Source organism: Rhyacophila brunnea, unplaced genomic scaffold, assembly GCF_057557595.1.
Source record: "Rhyacophila brunnea isolate RB1 unplaced genomic scaffold, BYU_Rbru_1.0 scaffold_18, whole genome shotgun sequence".
NCBI lineage: Eukaryota > Metazoa > Arthropoda > Insecta > Trichoptera > Rhyacophilidae > Rhyacophila > Rhyacophila brunnea.
Genome location: NW_028232837.1, coordinates 9,162,006 through 9,187,286, shown reverse-complemented (window position 1 = coordinate 9,187,286; position 25,281 = coordinate 9,162,006). Strand labels below are relative to the sequence as shown.

The window sequence follows — 25,281 nt, the reverse complement described above, 5'->3', positions numbered from 1 at the left end:
AATTAAAATCATCGGAATAGTGGTAATGGTACCTAGGTCCAGACGTTAGATCGAGATTGAAAACAGGTTGTCTGAATCTTCAACTTCAGTTATGATAATTGACCGTTCTGAAGATGGGTTTATAGCCTGTAACAGTTATCAACGTAAATGACCTTTTTAAAACCATTTTAATGATTCCAGTTTTATTTTAGTATTGCTTGTTAATTGTAATTTAAGTGGACTGTATAGGTCGGTCGGGAGGAACAGTGGAAATGTGGGAGCACGTGCACTAACCTTCATGTTAAAGTTTGTGGACAATACGAATCTCAAAATGTCCACTGGCTTTAAGTTATGTTGTGCGTCGTCAAAGGCGCGTTAAAACAATAACAGAATTTTGTATCATGTTGATTTGCGTTTTTGGTTAGAGTGTGCACCTACTTGTAAGACTGATTTTAACACGGAATTGGTTCAGTGTCACCACATATTATTGTTCTATGGTCGGGAAGGTAAGAAGGATGTTTGAATATAGGAATTCGACCCAATCCTGCCAGAACTATCTAGGATATGTGCGGGTATATTATCTTTGGTTCTATTGTTCGCCGTATTAATTGATTAAAACTGTTCAAGAGTCAAATCCTTTTGTCACGCCGCCCATATTTACACAACGATACGTTTTTGCGTTTAAGCAAAGCGTTGCATAATTACGAAACCGTATTTTCCTGCAGATAAGATGGTTTCAACTGCTGATATTTGTTTCAGGTAAAAAACTGCAGCAAAAGAAGTTCTCTGAGCATCCTGGACCTGTACGGGTTTGAGTCCCTCACAACCAACTCATTAGAGCAACTCCTCATCAATTACGCCAATGAAATACTCCATCATACGATAGTGGACACCACTCTCGGGGCTGAGCAGGACGAATTTGTGAGAGAGGGTTTGGAATGGCAGAGGATCCCATATTTTGATAACGAACCCATTTGTCACCTCATCGATTCAGTAAGTATTTTTAAACGGATGCTAACTTAGTTGGATGTAAGGATATTGAACATCTTATTGAGTTTCCATAATATTAATTCTTATTAATGTTGACTGTAATTATTGGTATTGGAGATTTATCTAGTAACTGAGTTATGTCACATGCAGTTAAATACAATTTATTGAAAAATTAACTTTCAGACAACAAAACTAAAGGAAATAACATATTTTATTTTGTTTTACAAAACAAAAACTGTATGGATTTCAAGAGTAATAATATTCAAATGAAACGATGATATTAAAAGAAACCTTCTTCTATAGAGATGGAGCCTAAATGTATGAAATTGAAGCAAGAAAAAGGACCTCTGGTTTATTGATTAAGTTAGCTATAGGTGACTTCACTTTGCAGGTTTATTTGAAGACAACTCCACACTTCTAATATGACATTCCACTATAATTTCAGATTCACCCAATTAGTAATTACACGATTTTATGTGCATATATTGCCAAAATAAGCCTTGAATACTCAAAATTTGTAAAATTTGATAGTGCATAATTAAATTCAACTTCTATTTGACATTTCACATATTGCTGTATCGAAGCAGACATTTGAATATAAAATTCTACCAATACCTGTGGAGAGATACTCCCTCGTCAATTTTATGTTTTTTGTCGACATAAGTCTTATTTTTTTTCTCGATTGTATTTCTCTATGTAAAATTATTTTGGACTTTGGTTAATTCTCAGAGTGCTCATGGTTTGTTGGCGTTACTGGAAGAGCCTCACGTGTCGGAGGGTGGAGCAACGGAACTCCTGGGCCGCTTGCAGCAGTGTTGGGCGGGGCATTCGCATCTTTTACCGCAGCCGCCATCGCATTTTCAGTAAGTCTTAATTATTATTATAAACAGGCTTCATGTAAGAACAGCCAGAAATACTACCGGTAACAATAATTAAATTTTATGGTTAAATTGTTCCACTACAGTACCTAATCTTATTGTCAGCTTCACTTTTAAAATAAATATTACATCCCTAGATTTATTATTGTATACAAATACAGTAAAAGCTCGTTAGTAAGAACACTGATAATTCGAAATTCGCCGTAATTCGAAATTTTCCTGAAAAAAAAGTCCCTTGAACATTATTTTCATATAAAACCATACCTTTAATTCGAATTTCGTAATTCGAAATGATTTCATACCAGAATATTTTTGTATGCCAGTCCCTGGCATACAAAAATATTCAATAAATCGTAATAAAGTACACTATTTCATGAGCCAGTCATTGAAAATTGTGACAGACTTTTCTTAAAAAATCAAAAATTACTTATTTTAAGAAGGTAATAAAAATAATCCTGACATTTTATGACCCAATTCGGTAGGCACATCTATGATCGGAAACGAAATTAATGAAAATCAAATTTTTTTTTTATTTTAATATTCCCCCCCCCCCTATACATTTCATAATTCGTAATTCGAATTTTTTTTTGATTTTCGGTCCCATGGAATTCGTATTAACGAGGTTTTACTGTACATAGTTACCATATTTGCCACATAGCATGTCGACGAATTGCTCAACATCAGATACATTCAAAACAACAAGTGCAAGCAACAATGATTTTGAAATGGGCGTGCTGAGCATTACATGAATTACCACAGAATATATCAATCGGTTAACAAACAGACAAAAGTATGCAATGTGATAGATGTTGCCATACTGCCAAAATGGTAATGTCACTTTGTAAGTAGATAACCATTGGACAAAAAATGCATGCGGAATTTATCTAGTAGGATATGGAGAGAAAATTGAAAGGAGTTGTGGGAGAAATTCAGTGGATAGATTCCATTAAATTGGATTGTTGTTTTATGTATTGTAAACTTTTTTTTAGGTTAAGACACTACGCTGGAACAGTGACGTACGATGCGACAGACTTTGTGGAGAAGAACTCGGACCTCCTGCCAAGAGCGATGATCAACGTTATTTATCAATGTCGACATCCGCTCTGCAAAGATCTATTCCCTGAGGGTATGTTATTCGTAATATCGTTGTTGCCATACTGTCAGGATTCATTTTACCCATAGAAGTGGTTGATTCTTGTCATTTTTGCATTTGCATTCATTAAATCTAATCCCTACAGACTGTCGATTTGCAATTTAGTCAATTTCTGATCAGAGTGCATGCTTTCAAGTAAGCATTTTGACATGTAGTTGGGCAGCATTGCCCTGAAAATCCAATGAATTATGCACTTTTGTATAAAAGCATAATGAATGGTCATTTCTAAGGTAAATTGAACCGCAGAACCCAGAAGCCCTAATATTTTAGATAGAAAAAAATTATTTTCTGTAATTACTTACCATCCGATTTGATTGTTTTTCGGTTTGGACATGTATTTTATGGTGTTGGATACTAATTTGAAGTTAAATTTGATATTTTGAAATCGGAAGCCCATAAAATACCAAGATGGTGGCCAAAATATAAGTTTTTTATAATTAGGTTCCGTCTGTTTTGATTGATTTTCAGTTTAGACATGTCTTTTAAGGTGCCGAATACTAATTCTACTTATGTAATATTCAGGAAATCCATCCCGAGGCATTCTCCGAAGGCCAAGTCCGCTGGGTTCACAGCAGCAGGTGTCGTTAGGGGCGTTGAAAAGGATCCTCCGTTCGCGGCGCTTGCACCATGTTCGGTGTTTGCGACCTAACGATGTCATGCGGCCGAGGGTCTTTGAAACGCCTCTTGTTCAGCACCAAGTTAGATATAATGGGTGAGTCAACTTAGATTAAATTGGTAATATGTATATAACTTGGGATAGCCCCGGATACATACTTATTAGAAACATCTTGGACTGAGTGGGATTCTAATTTAGTTACCAATTCAATTGTGTTGTTTCCCACTCGGGCCGCTTATGTAATTTTAATGAATAATGTTACATTTTTAAATCTAGTATATTAGTTACAGAAAGTTCTCGACTTACGTGATTAATTCGTTCCGAAGATTTTCGTGTAAGTCGAAAAATCGCGGAAGTCGAATAAAATTTTAAATCATGCAATTTTTTAAATAATATATGTTGATTTCAAAAGATAAATGAAAATAAAATGGGCCTACATACATACATTTAAGAAAACATTATTGATTGGTTTGATTTTGCAATTCCCAGCAGCATTTCCTCCAAGTAAAAGGGTTAGCCTATCTTCAGACACCTTAAAACCTGGCATAGATTTTTGTAGTTGGGATATATAATATGACTGATCTGGCATTTTTTCCCAATAAACCCTGTTTCGTCCACATTAAAAATTTGTTGTGGCAAGTAATCCTCATTTTTATGATTTTTGCTAGACTTTTCAATAAATTCATAGCTTCCTCTGTAGCTGCATAACTCGGCAGCCTCACCTGTTACTTTGATGTTGTGTAGTTTATTATGGCGTTATTTTTGAAACCCTCCGTGGCTTGCAGTAAATGTATTAGTATTAACACTATCATTTTTACACTGTATGTCTTCAAAACGACTCAAGGCTTTATCCTGTATTAGTATTATAAGGCTTATTGGAATTTGTTGTTGCTGCACATCTTCCATCCATATAACTAATATTTCCATTTCTTCTATTAATATTCCTCTTTTCTTGTTAATTATCGTAAATTGCATTACTACTAATTTTTTTACATGGTCCATATATAACATAATATTCTATGTAAACACAAGCGCAGAAAAACAAACTGCAGCAAAAAAAGCATATTTTAAAAAATCGCGTAAGTACAAATTCACGTAAATTGAATTCGCGTAAGTCGAGGACTAACAGCTGTAGTAATAAAAAATATTAATATTTGTAGTGGGATCGGAAGAATTTCCCCTCCACAGAGAGAGAAAGTACCCAAATGATAATGGTTTGTTATTACAAAGTGCAACGGCATGATACAATGATTGGGTGGTTCTGGGTATAATTTATATATTTGTTATTAATAATTAATTTTCTTATGTTCTAACTTTGCAGAAAAATTAATCTGACAGATTTAACTGCAATTTTTGACAATATTCAGGTTGATGGAATCAGTATTGCTGTGGCGGTCTGGTCACTGCGCATCGTTGCCGTTTGCCACGCTGGCGTCCCGCTTTGCTCCTCTCCTGCCGCGGGAATTGAGATTGTGTCTGAGGGGCGGAGGGGATGGTTCAGCGTCGAGTCTGACAGAGCCATTGGCGGCTTGTCGAGCCCTTGTGCGTGCCCTACCTATCCCCCCTGCCGAATTTGCCTTCGGTAGGACCAGAGCCTTTGTACGGAGTCCTAGAACGGTGAGTGAACATTTAAATTTTTGACATTCTTAATTATATGTTTATAGTAGTTATTATATATTAGTTAGTTTATAGTAGTTAAATTATGTTATTGTTTTGACACTCGGTTCATCTTTTTGCCATTCGAATGCCTTTTCTTGGCAACTTATCAACTGAATATTTACTAAGTACCTACTTACAATGTTCACACATTGTGTGGAAAATTAAATTTGGTTGTCCTAACATTATTGTATTTTTCTTTATAAGAAACTTTATGATAAATATATAAAAAAAAAATTATGATAAATAAATGCAAAACACATACTAGACACCCTTTAATATTCCATGTAGCCTATTCTGGCATATCAGACCTAAATATTACTGGAATTAATTACTATATTCAACCATTTTAGTGATTCACCTTCAAAAATTATATATTTAATTGTACATTTTTAAGTACACGTACGGGTTAATTATGAAACAATGGTTATGGTTCTAAAATAATTCGACTGCTTACTCTGCAAACCAGCTAACTGCACTTTTGACCAAAAATGAGAATTTGATGGCATTTTGTTATAAAGCATGTTGCCTATGCTCGCACAAAATTTCAAACTCCTAAACCTATAAATAAATGCGTTATCGTTTTTCACACAAACGATCGAGATCAGTTTCGGTTCGTAACATATTTTTAATTTGTTGGAAACTTTACCTAGACGCAAATGTATTCTTTCAGGTTTTCGAATTGGAAGAGATGAGGAACCTCCGACTGGAAGGCTTAGCTGTCGTTATTCAGCGGGTCTGGAGAGGATACAGAGTTAGGAAAGAACTTAAAAGAAAAAAGCGCGCCCAGAGAGTCATAGCTAGGGCCTGGAGGCGATGGAAGGTGATTGCATGCATTACTTACAACACATTGACAATATATTATACACTAGGATGTTTTACTCTATTGTAGTTTTTGTGTTTATGGTATTGCTTCATTACAATTTGTCATATGATCAATATGTCGGTACTAAGTATTAACTTTTATATTACATTATAATATTGCCGTATGTAGATCAGTGGTGAGGGGTTGAGGTAGGCTGTTTAGATCTGTTATAAATAGTGCACACTAAACTTTGTCATACATATTTGTTTTTATTGAACTAAGACTACAAATTGCAGATAGTGTTGGTTAGTTTTATAATCCAATCAAAACCTGCATAATAAACTAAGCCATAATAGAATATTTGTCTATCTATAAAATATCTAAAATTATTCCATTAAATCATACATAATTTTAAATCTAGAATATTTTTTATCTATTGTGATTTATTATAGGCAGGGCTTAATGAATTTAAAAAAACCAACAACATCATATTCTGTCCTACATAATATGTATTTTTAAGTCAGCGAAAACAAATAAGTCTGACTGAAAAAGTGTGCAACTATTTTTGTCAGATCGCCCATAGCATATGTAAACTATTAGACAATGCGTGTCAGTAATGTGTTACCATTATACCGGCCATGCATTGTTTGTTAGCGTTGGTGATTCAGACTGCATCAGCATGAGGGTCGGCTGTTAAGATCCGAATTAAATGGTGCACACTAAACTTTGTCAGTCAAAGGTATTTGTTTTCATTGAACTAAGACTACTTGTTAGATTTTAAAATTCAATTAAACCCTGCCTAATCCAAGCCATAGTATATAATAGTCAAAAAATATATAGAATATTTTTTATTGATTATGGTTTAGGTAGGCAGGGCTTAATGAATTTAAAAAAAACCAACCAACACTATCTGTAATAATATATGTATTCGTAATTCAACAAAAACAAATAAGTATGACTGAAAAAGTGTGCACTATTTTTGTCGGACCGCCCATAACCTAAACTATTTTGATTAGGTTGTTTGGCAGGGTTTAATTGAATTCTAAAACTAACCAGCAGCGTCTGCAATTTAAATTATTAGTTCAATAAAAACAAATAAGTTTGACTGACAAAGTTTAGTGTGCATTATTTATGCCGGATCTTAACAGCTTACCTCCCACCCCTCGCCACTGATGTAGATAATATAATATTATATTCTAAGATATTAATTGACATTATTTTCGTATTTCTCTTTCTATTATATTTGTCGGAGTCCACAATATTCATTTGTTTCAATCAATTTTTGTGTCACTTATACTATCGTATTATTGTGTGGCATCTAGTGATGAAGCTTTTGAACATTGTATCGTGACAGATTAATTGACCATTGTGCCTGTTAATAATTAATTATCGTATTTGTTATAACATATTATCAAAGAGCACATCGACTTTACTAATTATATGTAATTCGGTGCATGTGTATGTTGTGTGCATTCCGAATCGAAGGTAAAGGAAAGCAACAGTCTTTGCTGACTATCAGACTAGTAAAGAAAATGACACATGTCTATATAGTGGAACCATTATATTATCCTGGCTACGATTTTATGGCGCTGTATGCAGAGAACAGATAATAAATAGAATTCCGATAGGCTATATACCAATACAGTAAATTTTGATGTAGTGTTTTGAATGTGTGAGTGTCCTACGAAAATGAACCACGCATTATAGACGTGCAATAGTGTGTAATACACCAATATTAAATGAGCGTCAATGCATAAACCGAGAGCAGTTGTCAATATTGGACGTATGACTTATTCATGTATCCCGTATTCTTCCTTACTCGAGATCGGTTGCCTGCTTCTCCTTACCCGTTCGGTATTTCAGTTCCCATTATTTCTGAGTTCTCTGGCAGTTGTCAAGACTTAAGCGGGGGTTGGGTCGTAAAAATACACATTTTTCAATTGCGGTTCCCTTTTATATTTTGTACAACATAACGGAATATCTTAAGTATATATTTTTGAATAGTAAGCTAAACAATGTGCCGCAGTCTAAAAAATAAAGCTTGCCTTTGATTTAAAGAAGAATTTAAATCAATGTTGGAAAAAGTGTCATATTTTTCTCTACAGCCGAGTTCCAAAATTGCAATTTAATAGACAGTGAGAATATTTACAATACGAGAACATGTTACTTTGTGATTCCATCGGACTTATGAATTTAAAAATAGAGTTGTAATTTTAAAAGTATCATGCCTGCAAAGGCAAAAACACAAACACAATGCAACTTACAATAACATTGTGTAAATTATCTGCCATTTGTGGTACCCCTTCGAACCACTAAAAATAAGGATATGTGAGATCATCTATCATTATCACTCGAACATGTGTAAATTTACAGATACCTAATTAAAAAAATGCTGTGTGGTATTGATACATTTAAATACCAAGTAAAATGACATTGCATACATTTTGCCCAGTGCGAGCTTACCGTGAACTCATATGTGTTCACGTGACATGATAATAGTCTGTTTCTGTCTTAGGCCTTCTCAATACTCAAAAAAGACGAGACTGAAACTAAAATTCTAACCAGTATCTAGCTAATATATTTCAATGGTTCGCTCACAGCAAGACTGGAATCTCTCAGTTTCAAAACGTTGCTACTAAACTGAAGAGACGAGACATGCTGGTCTCCCAGTCTCTCAGTTTCCAGTTCCCCATAAAACAGTGGTGCCAAAATCAGTAGATTCGATGAAAAAAACATATTTTCTTACCAAATTTGGTAGCACTGAACTGAACTAAACAAGCAATAACAAGTCAAGACGTCAAAAGTTAAAGGTGGGCGAACTGATTTTTAATTTAAAATTTATGGCAGAAGTTGAGAAATACTGTATAATTACAGCCTGCCAGAATATTCCCGTAAAGAAATTACGGAAAAAGCTTGGAATGAAGTAGGAAGTAGGTCTAGTTTGACAGTTTGAGGTTATGAGATTATTATTTCAAGTGGGTTTCAGTGGCGCCGTGTATGAAGCGTCAGTTATTGACCAGTTTATGAGTTCCATCAGCAACCAGTTCGTCGGATTTTAGTTTTTCCAATATTTTATTATATATATTATTATTTTTATATTAATATATAATATTTTGCAATAAAATTAGCGGCGTGCAAGGTACTGCCATACATACACCTACCAGCAGTAAAAAGGTTAATGTTCATCAATCGTGTAGAAGAGATAGGTCACTGCCATCTGCAGTAAACCGCTGTATACATGAATCTTACAAAATCATTTTAATTGCTTTCCTTCCGCCGATTCGCTGCACTTTGAGAGCAACTAAGTATATTTTTTTATGTGCGACTGTGCTCTTTGAAAATAATTGTTTAAATGTTTGTGTTTTGTGAGACATGTCGAAAAGTATCTTATGTTATGTTATTTCACTAATATTCTGTTGCTTTATTTTATGTTCTGTCTATACGTTATGTTTCCATACAATTTTTTATTTCTCTCCGCTCTCAGGACACTCACGACTTGGAGGAGAGGAAAACGCTTTTGAGACGGAGATCGGTGCGTCTCATTTCTTCTTCTTTTATAAAATTTATCATTTACATACTTTTCTCGTTGATTTGCTTTGCAATTCGAATTTTCTGTTATTTTCGCTTCATTATTACCTATTTCTTGTCATTGTTATATTTTCTATGTATAATATTTTTCTTCAAATGTAAAAAAACAAAGCAACCGCATGTCAGAATGGAATATGAATGGCTCTTGAAATTTTTGAACATATGTAAAATCAAATTGCTGATTTATTTGAATGCGTCTGTGACATACAAAAATTATTTTACCACACATGTTTCGCTCACAAGGTTTATGAAGCATGAGCACCAAAATTCAACAACTTGAGTTTATACAATTAGAAAAAGCGCACTTCAACATATTGTTTAGTTAGATTTTATGCATCGTACTTGTGTTCACAATTATAATACTATAAACAAGATTGGTTTTGTCCAAATGGGAATTTTCAAAATACCATGTCTTGACGTTATCTGCCCATCTCCTCCGGGGGCGGCCCAGGGGTTCCATCGCATTTAACAATGTGATTGGCCCATTTGAGTCTTCGCTCCCTCGAAACATTGACTATATTGTGCTTAAATTGTTCGCAGAGCTCAGCATTCATACAGAAGCGCCACCTTCGGTTTTCTTTATCCGGTCCAAGTATTCTTCAGAGAAATTTTGTTTTAGAATACTCGGATAATTTTCTAATGTTTCTCCGTTAGGCTCTAGATTTCACGGTCACGTTGTATACCCGAAATTTTGTCTTTTTGGTTATATTATTAACATAATATTATTATAAAATGAGGTGGGAGGTGACTTAGAAAATGTAATATGATAAACGGACGGTTGATAGAATTTTCAAGTTACCAAAACATTGAATATTTGAAATGATTACAATTTTATATAGTCTTAGTGCCATTTTGGGACACAGTCGCATTTTTGTAAATTCTTTATTATACTCATTGCTGACCAAGGCCGTCTATAGTCATGTTGGTGCACCTTGTACAGCGAGTTATGATGGTACCGCTAGTTATTGATTATCTACGACCACAATGTGGTAACCTGTTTGCAGCAAATGAAGATTTTCGATAGAAAATTTCATTCAAATTCATTATTGTATTACCACATTACAACAATCATCATTTTAGTGTATTGTATTCGAAGAATAAGCAACAACTAACACTACAATCGAAATTTACAGCTTTGTGCCCCGGCCTGAATATAGTCAGCCCGGTTTGCTGTATAAAGTGAAGTATATGTGACCATTGATTTTTTTATGAAGAAGTTATTTGCTCACACATTGGATTCTTACTTTGGATCACACGCACACATCGACTAATATACATGTGAATTTGAGCCAGTTGCTGGATTCATTCGGTATTCTTCCACTACTCCACTGCATGTGCTGATCATTGATACTTTAATATTAATAACGTGGAATGAGTTATCAACAATCAATAATTGTAATTGTTTGATTGAATATGCATTTGTATTGGCATTGAGTGTAAAATTCACAAAGGGGTTGATAAAATTTTTATCTGTGAATTCTTTTTCTTCCCCCGTCACTCTCCTTTCAGCAACTTGGTTTTATTGGAGTCAAAAATATTTGCATGGAACAAACAGGATTTGAAAGTCATTGTTATCCGTTCGCAATCAAATTATGTACCTCTTTTGTGAATAATATTATTGGTTTTATCTAAAACGTACTTGAGATTATCCTAGGGCCACAGTTTGGATACCAATATTACATACCTAAATCGGTAATATGCGGCATTATAAATCGCACTACATTTAACTACACATAACTGTCATTAATGAGTTTATAGAATTTTGTCGCTCTACCTTTGCGTAAAAGTATATACGTCATCATAAAATGACTTCAAATTTACTAAATAAAAAAATAAATATAAATTAAATCATTTTTTTATTCAATACTGTGTATACACATTTTGGAAGTGAAAGGACGTCATTAATAAATTTGGTTAACACCCAACGTCATCTGTAATCATGTTAGTACTTTGAACATTCGTAATTCGGAAACACCTCAGAAATATATACCGATTGGAACGATATAGGATTCGAACTCACATTTTTCATCGGCTAAGTGAGTACTCTTATTCTTTTTTGAAGTTATACTTCTTTAGGCGCGTTTGGAAAATCAGATTAGAGTGTATTTTTGTTGTGTGACATGTAACACATAATTAATTTTTTCACACAAAAATAAACGCACTCGATTGGATTCGAACCACCGATTGTTCGGTTATCAGCCGAACGCACTACCATTACGCCACAGTATGATACTCCAATCGTGACGATTATACAGTATAATATTATAGTTTAGTATTGTTCCGTTGCCTAGGCAGCGAATTTATTATACAGTATAATATTATAGTTTAGAATTGTTCCGTTGCCTAGGCAGTGGAATTATTATTGTCGGCCATTTGCAATTTCTTAGGTAAACAAACTATTAAACGTCAAAGTGGCAGTTGTTACTTTAAAAATAAAAACAACGATAAATAATTATATAATTTAATAATATAGGTTAAAGTGTATAGAAATAAACCAACGGCGTTCCAATAAGCAGTCCTTTTTCTTAAGTGTGTAATTTAACAATATAATTAAGAGCTAGTCGAAGAATCTAGTTTTGTTTTTGTTTTGTTACGCCAAAGAAGTATAACTTCTAACGCGCATACATAAGTACACACACCATTTTTTTAAAATGAGAAATGGATGTTAGCCACTTGTTCAACCTATTAGGTCCATACTCTGACTCATACACAAATTGAAAAAAACAATATGTGTATTTGCCAGACCCAGGATTCGAACCTGGGATCTATGACATTATAGGCCGATGCTGAAGCCGCTCGGCCATTGGGCCACGGTGGTGTGGACGCCGTCCAAAGAAATTAGATCAATAATTACCTTGATTAATTACAAAGCTGTTTAGAATTAATTTGAATGGCTCGTAGATACATTAGTGGCCTAAAAAATAAGCGCTCACGATGGCCGAGCGGCTTAAGTGTCGGTCTATAAAATAGTGGGTTATATGCGTAAACAGTTATTATCACGATAGTTTAAAATACACACTATTGGTGCAAGTAAATCCATGCATGTGTACTGTCGCTATTTGATAGCCTCAAGTATTGTTTGCTGTTTGGTTAATAAATTTAATACATAATGTCAACGGCAGAAAATTTTATACTTTTCCTAGTAAATTATAATAATTATATTATATTACTCTTATACGTAATATTGCTTAATTATTTGTCAAAGATTTTATACCAATAGAATGCTTGATTAGTGGCAATGCAATCGTCATTAATATATGTATGATAATATACAAATTGGTTTGGCTTCTATTGCTGATTTATAAAATTTTACATCAATTATTTATTTAGTATTACGCTTAGAGATAATATTATGTAATAGTGTATGATATTGTGATATTTTCAGACTCGAAAACGTGTGTTATCAATGAAGCAAGAGAAACGGGTGCTGTGGGCTGTTCAAATTATTCAAAAACACTATGTACAATGGAAGGTAATTCAATATTTCTACATATTAAGGGCCAAATGCAGAGATATTGACGTTATGTTAGTCCAACTAATTAATGAACTCGTTGCATAGTTGATCGTTTGTCAAAACAATATGTAACCTGGCATCATTGGCGATCGAAAGTGCTGCCAATTTTTAAATTTTAATTTACCATAAATTTGAAAAGTATTTTTAAATTGACATTGATAAAACTTTAAATTATAATTTAATGGTTTCTTTATCTGTGTTTTGATAGTTTTCGTGTCTAATATTCAATTATTCACAAATACGTATGTAGGGTACATGCGAAATGCGTGAAAATTATTCATTCCAATGGTGTTCGCATAGATAATCGGTACTCTATACAATTTTGATTTGACCGAAATGAGTAAATGATATTCAATAGTATATTTACAAAACAAATTTTGACACCTCGTGAGCCTAATACTACAAGGTTCTAAGTGTTCATCCTTGACAAAACAAGCCCAACAATGAATTAGTATTCTAAGCTGCCTTATTGTTACTTTTGTTTCGCTAAAAACAAACACTTAGAAACTTGTAGTTCTCCGCTCGCGACCTGTCACTTCTGTTTCTAAATTCCCACACTAGGGGGAGCCGTTCGATATGTGTTATATACCCAAAAATCGTCTACATAACGCAGAACCCCACTCATTAGTCTGACTAAGCATTTGGCCCTAAATACGTGACGAATGCTACTCACACTTTGGCCTCATCATTCATGACGTCTTCATCCTACTATCCATCAAAACTGCTTGTACGATTGCATCATTAATTTTAGGAATTGTTTTATACCATTCTAAACATATCTTTCTATAAGGTGGTTGAGTACATTTGTTTTTATGTTTATTAACGTTTCAAAAATTTTCTCATCTATGACCAATTAGTTTTTAACATATTAAATTCATTGTCTTACGTATTATAATACAATAGGTGGAAAGCCACACCATCGGTATGTATATCTAATTGGCTCCACAATCGTATCATTATTAGTAAAAAAGCAATTGTCATTCAATCAACCATTTGGGTTATTAATACACATTAATTTGATGTGAATTTGACACAGCAGTGGTATTCAAGCACGGTTCGAGGCCTGTACTCTAACCTCTACTCTTTATGGTTCAGTATGCCATTCAATAAAATTATAACAGATTGTCTTTTGGTATTTTAAAGATGGGCTTTTTTTGTATGTGCAATTTTTAACATACCTGTCATGAATTTTTTTTCGTGTCGGTGCCGGAATTTGATATTGCTTACAGAAAGCATAATTTCCGCGTGGGATCCCGCTGCTTAGCCAGTCGGCCACTGGCATAGGCGATCGCGGCGACAACGATAAATATTTGTGTTAGTCCGGACACAAACCAGATTTGTGGGATATTATTAAATGCTTGTAAATCGTATAGTTTTTTTTTCTCTCTAGGAGTTTGTTACGATTATTTCAAATATATTTTAACACATTAGAGATTTTATAATATCGAGGTTGCCAAATCAAGTAAGAGATATTTTGGCAAAATGTGAGACCTTATGGGGTTAAATTGTTAAGAAATTAAATTTTCAGCATTTAGAAAGTCCCGTCAGCAAAAGTTATCCCTCGATAAATTGAAGTCTTTTTTGCTGTTGGTAAAAAATACCTATATAGGCGGAAACAATTAATATATAGACTTGGTCATCACCAAGAAACATTATTAATCTACAACTCTATTCGTTTATCATCAAGCTAGTAGGTAATTTCATTGTTTATAATATAATTTATTGTATAGTAGTACAAAACGTATTACAGTAGATAATTGAGAAGTATTACGCAGTACACATAATGAAAATATTTCGAATATAATTATTTTCAATAGCAATCTTTTTCTTGCTGAACTGATGAGACAGTTTCGAGTACCTAAAATGTATTATTATCTGAAACATCTATTAATTCAACCGTTTCCACTTTTGTTTAGCATGTGATGGTATTTCGTTTACTCAACAGCATGATGTACTGAATTGCTTTCAGAGACGAAGATACCTGAGCAGCTTGATGAGTCAGCTTCCGTCGGCGCACACCTCGCCCCTTTGCGGAGGTTGGCCGCGCCCCCCGCCCCGCCTTGCCCCGACACAGCACTTCCTTGCGCAGATACATCATCGTTGGAGGGTATGCACTCTTTATTTTACACTGCTTCTACGTTACAATCGTTAATAATGACACTAGTTGAAAGTGTAATTATATCACAAGAAATGAGATGGATTAAAATTTATTAATATTGTTTGTTTTCTTAGCGAACCATAAAGGTGTTGAAGAAAGCCTTATTCTATCTAATAGAGCCCGATGAAAACTTTAGTAAGCCTGATGGCTAAACTTTGTTCAAGTCACTGGTCAGTTGTGGTCTGAAATTCATTTGCCAGTGCTGACATTATAATGCTCTTGCATCAGTGTTACAAGTGTAAAACTGTTTTTGTATCATGAACCATCATTATTTAGAATATTTGGATGAATAAGCACTAAAAAAAATCGCAAATAGTATTATGTAAATATATTTCCGAACCAAAATGTGAAAACAGGCCACTGTCTTTATTTACGAATAATGGAATGTTGTCAATGCATGGAATAGCTACCAATTCAAGCAAAGCAATTTTACTAAAAATGTTCTTGAAATATCATAAAGTATTGTAATATCTCTTCAAATACATCCCTCTATATAATAATATTGATCATGTCCAATTCTAATAATATCATATGGGCCTCCACAGAGTGGAGGTTTGTATTATTAACAGATTTTGTTTTTATGAGAATGGATGTCAGCCACTTGCTCAACCTATTATGTCCATACTCTGACTCATACACAAATTGAAAAACAATATGTGTACTTGCCAGACCCAGGATTCGAACCTGGGACCCACGACGCTATAGGCCGAAGCTTTAGCCCTAAACCCTTTAATTCAAATGCGCAGAGTTTTTTGTGTAATTCGAATTTTTTACCAACCACCTTTAGAATTTTTTGTAAATCATATTCTGATCGTCCAAGCATTCAAATTGTCTCTGAATTGAGAAAGTTAATTCTTGATTATTTAACGTTGGTAGACTATTAGAGATCTTATAGATGTCAAATGTCGCGGCAAATTGAAAAGTTTGTTGAAGAGATGTTTCTATACTTGCATAACAAATCTATGTAGTAAAATAAATCTGTGCTAATTTCTGTTTTTCATTTTACAGTGTCACAAGTATAGATTAAAATTCGACCAAACCGCGAGAAACAGAATGAGAGAGAAAGTAACGGCCAGCATTATATTTAAAGACAGAAAGCAGAGCTACGCGAGAAGGTAAACAAAACCCCCCCATCATGACATTATTTTTCAATATCATAACTGACGTTTATTATGAGAATCCCAATCCGGAAAGATAAGTTAGGCAACCTCGTAAATACCTGGCAGAATTCGACAAACTTTTCTTCAAACACTGATTAATTTACATACATAATTTGAAAACACTTCTGAGAAATATATTGGCAAAAATATGACATCCAGCAGGATTTTAACCTGCGTCCCCCAGGATTCACGCTCATGTGCTCTGGCCACTAATTGCGACGAAGTTAATTAATGTTTTTACAATACAATTGGCAATCGGCTTTTGTATTTTAAATCAAACTATTGGAATTACCTTCATTACTAAACGGTGTCAAGATCACTCCAAATTTTTGTTACTTGCTTGTACTTGCTAATAATTTAATAAATAGTCGTTGAATAAAAAAAATAGTTTACTTACTAATTTACTAATTTTCTCACTAGAAAAAATTATGAATATAGTGAACATTCCATTAGATATCATCTCTTCTCATGTGAAGAGGTAGGTGGGCGTAATTTGTACATTGTCTATGATTTTTTTGACAGGGTTTACATTGCTTCTGTCATATTGTCTTGAACCCACTTCAGCTCATTCTTGTTACCCACATGAGTTATCGAACCTTAGTGTGCTACATTTATAACAGAAGTTTGTTATTGTTTTTTGCAGTGTATCACATCCTTTTGTCGGTGATTACGTGCGGTTAAGACAGAACGCGGTCTGGAAGAGAGTCTGCATCGACACGGATGACCAGTACGTTGTGTTTGCCGATATCGTCAACAAAGTCACCAGATCCAGTGGAAAGGTGATTTATTATTATCACACGTTCTGATATCAACATCATCAGCCAGGGGCAATCCACTGCTGCATGGAGGCCTCCTCTAGTTTTCTCCATTCTTCTCGGTCCCTAGTTCTTCGCTGTCCACATACATCCGCTAAATTTTATGAGTTCGTCTATCCAGTAGGTATTTTTGTCGTATTTTTGTTTGCTGTTTTTTTGTGACCTTTCCGCATTATGCCCAACATGCACCTTTCCATGCCACGTTGCGCTACTCATAATTTTTGGATTTCTTGTTCAGTATAAAGAGTCCATGTTTCACACGCATATGTGAACACCGGTAGCACAGATTGGTTGATCACTTTATATTTAAGACACAGTGGGAGGTCACTTTTGAAGATACTATTCAGGCGCCCAAATGCACTCCATGCCAGTTTGGTTCTTTGGGAAATCTTGTCATACATACCACCATCAATTGGTATATTTGATGTACGAGATAGACATACAGTCGAAATTGGTTATTACGAGGAAGATGGGATGGGATGAATGTTTAAAAACTAACATTTCATCTTTCTCACATATTGCGAATATCTGAAAACATAATTAATTTAATCGAGTGCGCATGCGATTTCAGTTGGTGCCTACCCTCGCCGTGGTGTCCACGTCCGCCATGTTGCTCCTCGACCAGAGAACGCTGGGAGTGAAGTACCGAATACCCGCCGCAGAAATATACAGAATATCCTTGAGCCCTCTGCCTGATGACATTGCCGTTTTCCACGTCAGAGCTGTAAGTTAAACCAATCATTTATTCAATATTGTTATTATTGCACTCACTTATTGATGGTTTTTACATATGTAATGTTTTCACCAGTATAATAAATAAATATTACTAAGTATGTGTTTATTAAATATTCGCTAGAATAAAATGCACAAGTTTCTTTTATAGTCTGTATTATACTATTGTGATTTCAAGTTTCATAATGCACATGTGAGTCTGTTGTCAATTATTTAATTGTTGTGATATTTTTTCTTTCTAAATATTCAAAAGCAACATGGTGCAGTACACTCTCAGTAATCCGCCACCCCAAAAACCAGACAAGTGTGCAATTAGTGAAAACGGCGGATTATAATGCACACATACAAAATTCTTTTTTTTTCTTTCGACCATGTCCGATCCTAATAGGATCACATTGGCCTCCACAGAGTAGAGGTTTGTATTAACAGATTTTGTTTTTTTTACGAGAAATGGATGTCAGCCACTTGCTCAACCTATACCCTGACAGACACAAATTGAAAAACAATATATGTACTTGCCAGACCCAGGATTCGAACCTGGGACCCACGGCGTTATAGTCCAACGTTTAAGCCGCTCGACCACAGTGGGTGAATAAACACGTACAAAATAATATGGTAAAAATTAAAACAGGTACATATTTTGTAAAAATAGTTTTTATTGAGAAATTCGTACTATGATAACTTCTCTCCAGTTATAGTTAAAATGCGGATGCCTTGCTGGATGATTTTTTTATAAATTTTCTTATAAAAGAACAGTGCCTTTTGGCGTAAAATGTCTGCAGAAATCGATGTATACCGCTGACGCTCTTGCAAGAACCAGGAATAAAACATTTCCTCTAATTGTTGATAATCGCCCGTCTTCATTGTTTGCCGGTGCCCAATTCCAGAGTCAGCACTTGTCACAAAATCTTCAATCTTGCTTTTGTTCTTATACCATAAACTATAAACACTTGAGCGACCAATATTGTACATTTTAGCAATGTCAGTAAATGAAGCACCGTAAAATTTCCAATTTTTGTGTTAAAGTTAATGTGTCATGGTTACGCTTTCGACCATTTTGTTAAATGTTCAAACAAAGAATGTGGCAGAAGAAACAAATAGAAACACATGCGTCAGTTGCTAGAATACACAGCTTACTAACTGAAAGAAAACGATAATATTATTGACTCAGGTTAAAAATAATGGTCAACGGAACTGGGCTAGACGACGGACAGCTCATAAGAGTCGTAAGTCAAAATATTGGCACGTGGTGGACTACTGAATTTGACATATGCATACCGGCAGATTATAGAGCTTGATTTTGTGCTTTCAACCAGTAAAAATAACCGCGGATTGTAGTAGTTGTCAGATAAGCGAGCGGCGGATTACTGAGAGTGTACTGTAGTACATAAGTTAACATTGACACAACAAACCTATCAATAATATAACATGCATTTACTCATTTTTCATAGAAGTTAAATACATACATAGTTATCGAACTAGCTAGATAAATTTAATTTATGAACGTCAGCAGGATGCCATTTGCATTTTATTTACAAAAAATGTATTTACATAGTAGTGCCAACATTGAGAATATTAATTTTTCTATATTATGTATACATTATTCAGAAACATACTAGAAAAAATCGTCCTCAAACTTGAACCTGCATCCATCAGATTCCGACCGATCTTTACCAATTTAGTCATCTGCATTGTCATACAATTGAAGCGCTTTTGCTAAATTTCGCCACCGTTGGCGACTGGCTTTTGAGGTTTGAATTATTATAACAATACGTACTTACCTTGATTACTTAGTAGTGTCAGGATCTTTCCAATGTCAGTATGTTTCAGAGCTGTTTCCGAATTATGTATGTTCAATAAAGAATGTTATTTAATTGATCTTGAGAATTATTCATTGAATACATTGTTTTTTAAACTTTTCTATAGATAGCAATTCAATCACACTATTATAGTGGGACTGCATTATCATTAATATGTGTAGATACCATTTTTTCCATACACTGTAAGTAGGCGGAGCTAATGTGTTTTTATCCATGGTTGTTATTTAGGTCTCTGATTAGATTGCGCCGATCTCTGGTTTCCTGCCGTAATTGTCAAGCATTACTGATAATGCAGTCCGTTTATAAAAACATTCTGAAATCACTACAACAAGTAACATGACATTAATGATGTGAAGCTTAAAAATTATTGATTATTAGGATAATGAATAGAGTAGCTGCAAGTTATTTTACATCGTAGATTAGTTCGTAGCAAACTTCACACTGTGATCACCTGACCACCAAAGACCACAACACAATTTTCGATTCGCTCAATCAGTTAATTTCATAGAATGTTGAACGTGCAGATATTTTCAAAATTTACCGTGAATGGATGTAATGTTTTTATTCAGATGAACAATCACAAAAAAATGCAAACAACAAACAGTATGTCATACATACATTATAATCAAAGATCAAAACAGGCAGTACTACGATTTTTTAAATCTGCCAACACACAGAATAATACGTATAATTTTTCTATTGTCGCTATAATTTAACCATACCTACTAAAACATTGTATCAAGTACTGTGGTTACTATACCAAGAATTAGTAAATAGGTTCCCTCTTTATTAGTCCAAACGTTGGTATGAAATTTTTAGTGTTATTTGGATTAAGTATCCTCTTTCTGATTTTTTTTTTTTCATATTATACATTACAACAAATCTTGTACACTCTCCTTCCACTGTTAGTTATAGAATTGGTGTGTGTGTTATTATACATAGTATATGTGTGAAGTAGTTGATGTGTGATCCTGCTTTCCGTAGTGCTCGTTGGAAGGCGAGTCCTACGAAGTGGACTCTCAACCCTCCTCCAGGGCTAGCACCGACACCACGGGTTGTCTCTTTGGGGTAAGTCTCCAGTGGTAAATCTAGAAATTCAGTAGTTCTGTACATTTTCTTTATGTTAAATTTGCACTATTATTTTCATTGTGTGGCCGTAAATGACATTATACGATTTTCAGTAATTTTATCCCCCATTGTCATTACATTTCGTTACAAAATATTTTTTAACTGATCCCCGTTTTTTCAAAAACAAATCGTCGACTTCAGTACATGTTCTTGTAGAATATTTTATTTTTAGACAAAAAATGAATTTAGATTATGTTGATTTTATGATGAGATATATTCTCTAACCCTTCCCCCAACCATTATTGCGTGACGTCGTATATGGACGACCCCTTACCAATAATTGAAATATGTTTTCTTTATATTAAAAAAAACTGATTAGTACTGTTCGGTTATATGGAATACAGCGGAAAACGCATTTTGAAAATAGCCGATAAACTGGATTATTTGGTTCTTTTAAACCTCTCGCTCTAATGTTTTAGAATATAGTCATATTTCAGTACATAAATGTGCAGTGGTGTTAAAATTTTTTACATTTATTAATTTTTAAATGCCTTTATAAAACCATCAGTATAATTTATATCGATGTTATTATAGTGAAATATTTACGATAAAAAATTATATTGATAATCACTGTGATCCCAAATTTGACAAGAATTAGGCATTTTATTATTCAAAAAATGGGCAAGATTAACCCATTTGAAGATAATTCTAAAGATACTCATTATAAGCTATGTCTTTGACCATTCAAGTGTGATAAACATCCTACGAATAATGATTGCTTTATAATAATTATTGACCTAAGAATAAGGTAGTGTTTTTTTGAAATACGCCATTTCTTGTGGCATTCCCCAGTGGTTAAGCTACAACATACGGCCGTAGCCATAAATTGACAAACTATAATTGAAGTACGGAGTAAAATGATGTTAACGCGCGCGAAAATAGAACAAAAGCTCCATTTTGACCTACGCTGAGCATGTCCCCCCTTAAAAGTGAATAAAACACGTGTCCTGTGAAATATATTTTGATGGTTTATCATAATAGGATTAGCTATTCTCTAAATACTTAAGCGTACACAATTTTTGACAATTCAAAATTAAACCGGGGCCATCCATTGGTCGGCCTATTGGCCAATGATGTGTTGACCGATTAGTATGGGGCTGTTTACGGGATTCTATATTGCTGTGACCAAACTGAATGAAGAAATCAAACCCCATCGGTGTTAACACCGTGTTCGTCTTGTAGAAATAATCATACAATATTAACCATTCCGATTATTTTGCAGAGCGATATTAGCAAAAAGAAAGGAGACTTTGTGTTCCAGACCTGTCACATCATCGAGATGGTGACCAAACTGTTCCTCGTTGTACAGAATGCCGTCGGAAAGGCGCCCGAAGTGAACATTAGTACTGAGTAAGTACTGGATTTGATTGTTAATTATTTAATAGTTCTGTATGAAGAAGATTGAGCTTTGGACAGAGATGTTGAAAATCCTTCTTCTATAGAAATCTGTGGCGAAGGGTGGAGGTATGCTGTTATGATCCAACATAAATAGTGCATTTGTTTGCATTGAACTAAGATTACAATAATGTTTGTTAGTTTTTAAAATTCAATTACACCCTGTCTAATTCAAGCCATAGTAGATAGTAGTCAATAAATATTCATTTATAAAATATCTAAAATTATGCCGTTAAATCATATATGTATAATTTTAGATAAACTATTTTTTTTATTCAACGAATAATTCACAAGATTTAAGAATGTAACATTCTAATTGTTGAACATACATAATTTTGAAAACACTTCTGAGAAAATATATTATAACCAATAGAAAAAATCTTTTTTGAAAAAAGTAAGCAGGAATCGAATGTGCATATCTCAGGTTGCACATAGACCACTATGCTATACTGCCGTACTAAGCACAGAGGCCGTAACTGACGTATTTAGGTATTTTCATATTTTTCGATATTTGGATTCTGCAGAGTTTTTGTATAAGATCGGTATTTATTCAGCCGTAACTGCTATAGTTACGGAGAAATCAAGGGTTTTAATAGCCGTATCTACGGAGTTTGAGAAAAAAACTCGATAAATACTAAGCGATTCGGTTGTAACTATCATTTACTAAGGGATTTTAGCCGTATCTGACATAGATACGGCTAATATCAATACATAATATTAATAATAATAATAACATACATCAAATTTTCAAAGTATGTAAACAAATTTTAAACCAAAATTAACTATTATAGACAAATAAAATAAATAAAAAGTTCCCCAGTATTAGCAGGAAAAGTAAAATAATATGAAAGCTCTGATCTCCCACTTGCCTAAAATGCAGATACGGCCTCTGTGCTTAGTACGGCAGTATAGGCGTCATACGTAATTGCTACAAATTTTAACTAATGGCTCTTAATACTCTCTGAAGCGCTTTCCAAATTGAGTTACTCTTTGCGATCGGCTTTTGTATTTTAAATCAAAGTAGGTATTACTTTAATTACTAACCGACCATGTTTGATCTTAAAGCTGCATTTAGACCAAGCAAGCGTATGTTCGTTCTTCCCCCACTCCAGTGAAATTCTCTTGACGTAAACGCTTTTTGTCGAGTGAGCGAGCATTCTTTTGGATACTACGGAGATCCGCTGCATTTAGCTAAAATGCTCTAAGAATGGTTGTTTGTTTGATTGAGCATTCTTTCGTGGTCTATCGCGCTCACTGGTGGAGCGGTTTCATCAAAGCGTTGCTGCCGAACGTACCTATACAATTACTAAATATTACATCACTTTTGCATATTGTTGCACTCAAAATGGATTGGACTCAAGAAAAATGTTTACAAATAGCCGACATGTTTGTGGGATCCTACTATTGACACGTATAAAAACAATACCAAAAAACAAGATGCATGGGATGAGATTGCGACTGATATGGGTATGGGTGGGTGGGCTAGGAAGAGGTGAAGAAAAAGATGGAGTCTCTTCTCGATTCCTACAGAAGGAGCGTCAAAAATGGCTTACTCAGAAATCTGGTAGTCGTTCCAATAGCACTTATATATCATTTATAATTGCATATAACAGTATGCATTTTTTACTGGACGTAAACCAAGAAAAACTCTCAATACATCTGAACAACACAGAGAGGGAGCAAGAGCATTCGCTCGCAGTTCTATGTTCTATATTCTAGCTCTTTTAGTTTAAACTTGTTTTGTGTATTTTGTTCACTAGGCATTTACAACAGAATGCTCTAACTCTTGCTGTATGTTCTTCTTCATTTGGTCTAAATGCACCTTTAGAAGATCATAATATGAGCCTTGACAGAGTAGAAACTGGATTATTTGTTATTTTAACCTAACCAAACCTAATCTAACCTAACCCAACCTAAACTAACCCAAACTAATAAATAATCCAGTATATCGGGTATTTTCAAAATGTGTTTTCCGCTGTATTCTATATAACCGAACAGTACCGAGGTTTTATTAACAGATTTTTGATTTTACGAGAAATGGATGTTAGCCACTTGTTCAACCGGTTAGGTCTATACTCTTGATCCAAACACACATTGAAAAACAATGACAAAAGACCCGGGATATTAGAACTCACTGATTGGTACATTATTGAAAAATGTCTTCTTTTAGATTTGAAGCGAACTTCGGTCAGCAGACTGTGACATTCACGTTTAAGTGCTACGGCCTGCCCGAGTTGCACCCTGATGCCGTGCGGGTTATGCGCAAAGGAAACAGGATGGAGGTACACATTTGATACAGGCATGCCAACGCGCACAATGCGTCCAGTTCTTCCAAGCTCAGTGCTGCCAACTCTCCCGACTATATCGCCAGGTTCATAAGCCCCGTCGTAGAATTTTTACACTATCGTTGCATCTCGGTAGGCGAGCTCTTCAGATTTTCAAGATGGCCTCGGCAAATTATCATTTGACCACAAAAAAAACACTTATTGTTAGAATTACTCATATTTACTTCTGACACTATTTTTAAATGAATCACATTATGTATTGATCAATCAAGTGATATATCCGAAGACGTTAAAGAAACTTTTCTAGAAGACAGAGCCTAAATATATGAATGTGAAGCCGAAAGAACACTACCAGCAATTAAATTGGCTACAAGACATTTCGAATTGCAGATCTATTTGCGGCAAGCTTCATACTGTCATACTGTCATCCTATGCATCTATCAAAACTAGCAAGAAATTCAACACATTTTTAGATTCACTCAATCAGCTAATACAATACCACAATAATAAATGTGCCAAAATTTAAGATAAACCCTGAAATGTAAATCTATTACGAATGGATGTAAATGACCATTTCGAACACGAAACATGACGTTTGACTTGTATTGG

The 25,281-nt window shown here is 34.4% G+C and overlaps 1 protein-coding gene across 1 annotated transcript in view; it reads left to right on the top strand.

The window, feature by feature from the left end:
- The window catches only part of Myo95E (Myosin 95E), a 35,302-nt gene extending 10,621 nt beyond the window's left edge, over window positions 1–24,681 (top strand). Inside the window, exons 12-26 of the mRNA XM_085945151.1 lie at window positions 739–972; window positions 1,699–1,832; window positions 2,837–2,973; window positions 3,523–3,712; window positions 4,984–5,233; window positions 5,946–6,095; window positions 9,562–9,609; window positions 13,051–13,137; window positions 15,149–15,286; window positions 16,346–16,452; window positions 17,141–17,276; window positions 17,884–18,036; window positions 20,849–20,932; window positions 22,215–22,342; window positions 24,558–24,681. Coding sequence (XP_085801277.1) covers window positions 739–972; window positions 1,699–1,832; window positions 2,837–2,973; window positions 3,523–3,712; window positions 4,984–5,233; window positions 5,946–6,095; window positions 9,562–9,609; window positions 13,051–13,137; window positions 15,149–15,286; window positions 16,346–16,452; window positions 17,141–17,276; window positions 17,884–18,036; window positions 20,849–20,932; window positions 22,215–22,342; window positions 24,558–24,681 — 2,100 coding nt within the window. The remainder of the gene's footprint in view (window positions 1–738; window positions 973–1,698; window positions 1,833–2,836; window positions 2,974–3,522; window positions 3,713–4,983; window positions 5,234–5,945; window positions 6,096–9,561; window positions 9,610–13,050; window positions 13,138–15,148; window positions 15,287–16,345; window positions 16,453–17,140; window positions 17,277–17,883; window positions 18,037–20,848; window positions 20,933–22,214; window positions 22,343–24,557) is intronic.
- The last annotated feature ends 600 nt before the right edge of the window (window positions 24,682–25,281 follow it).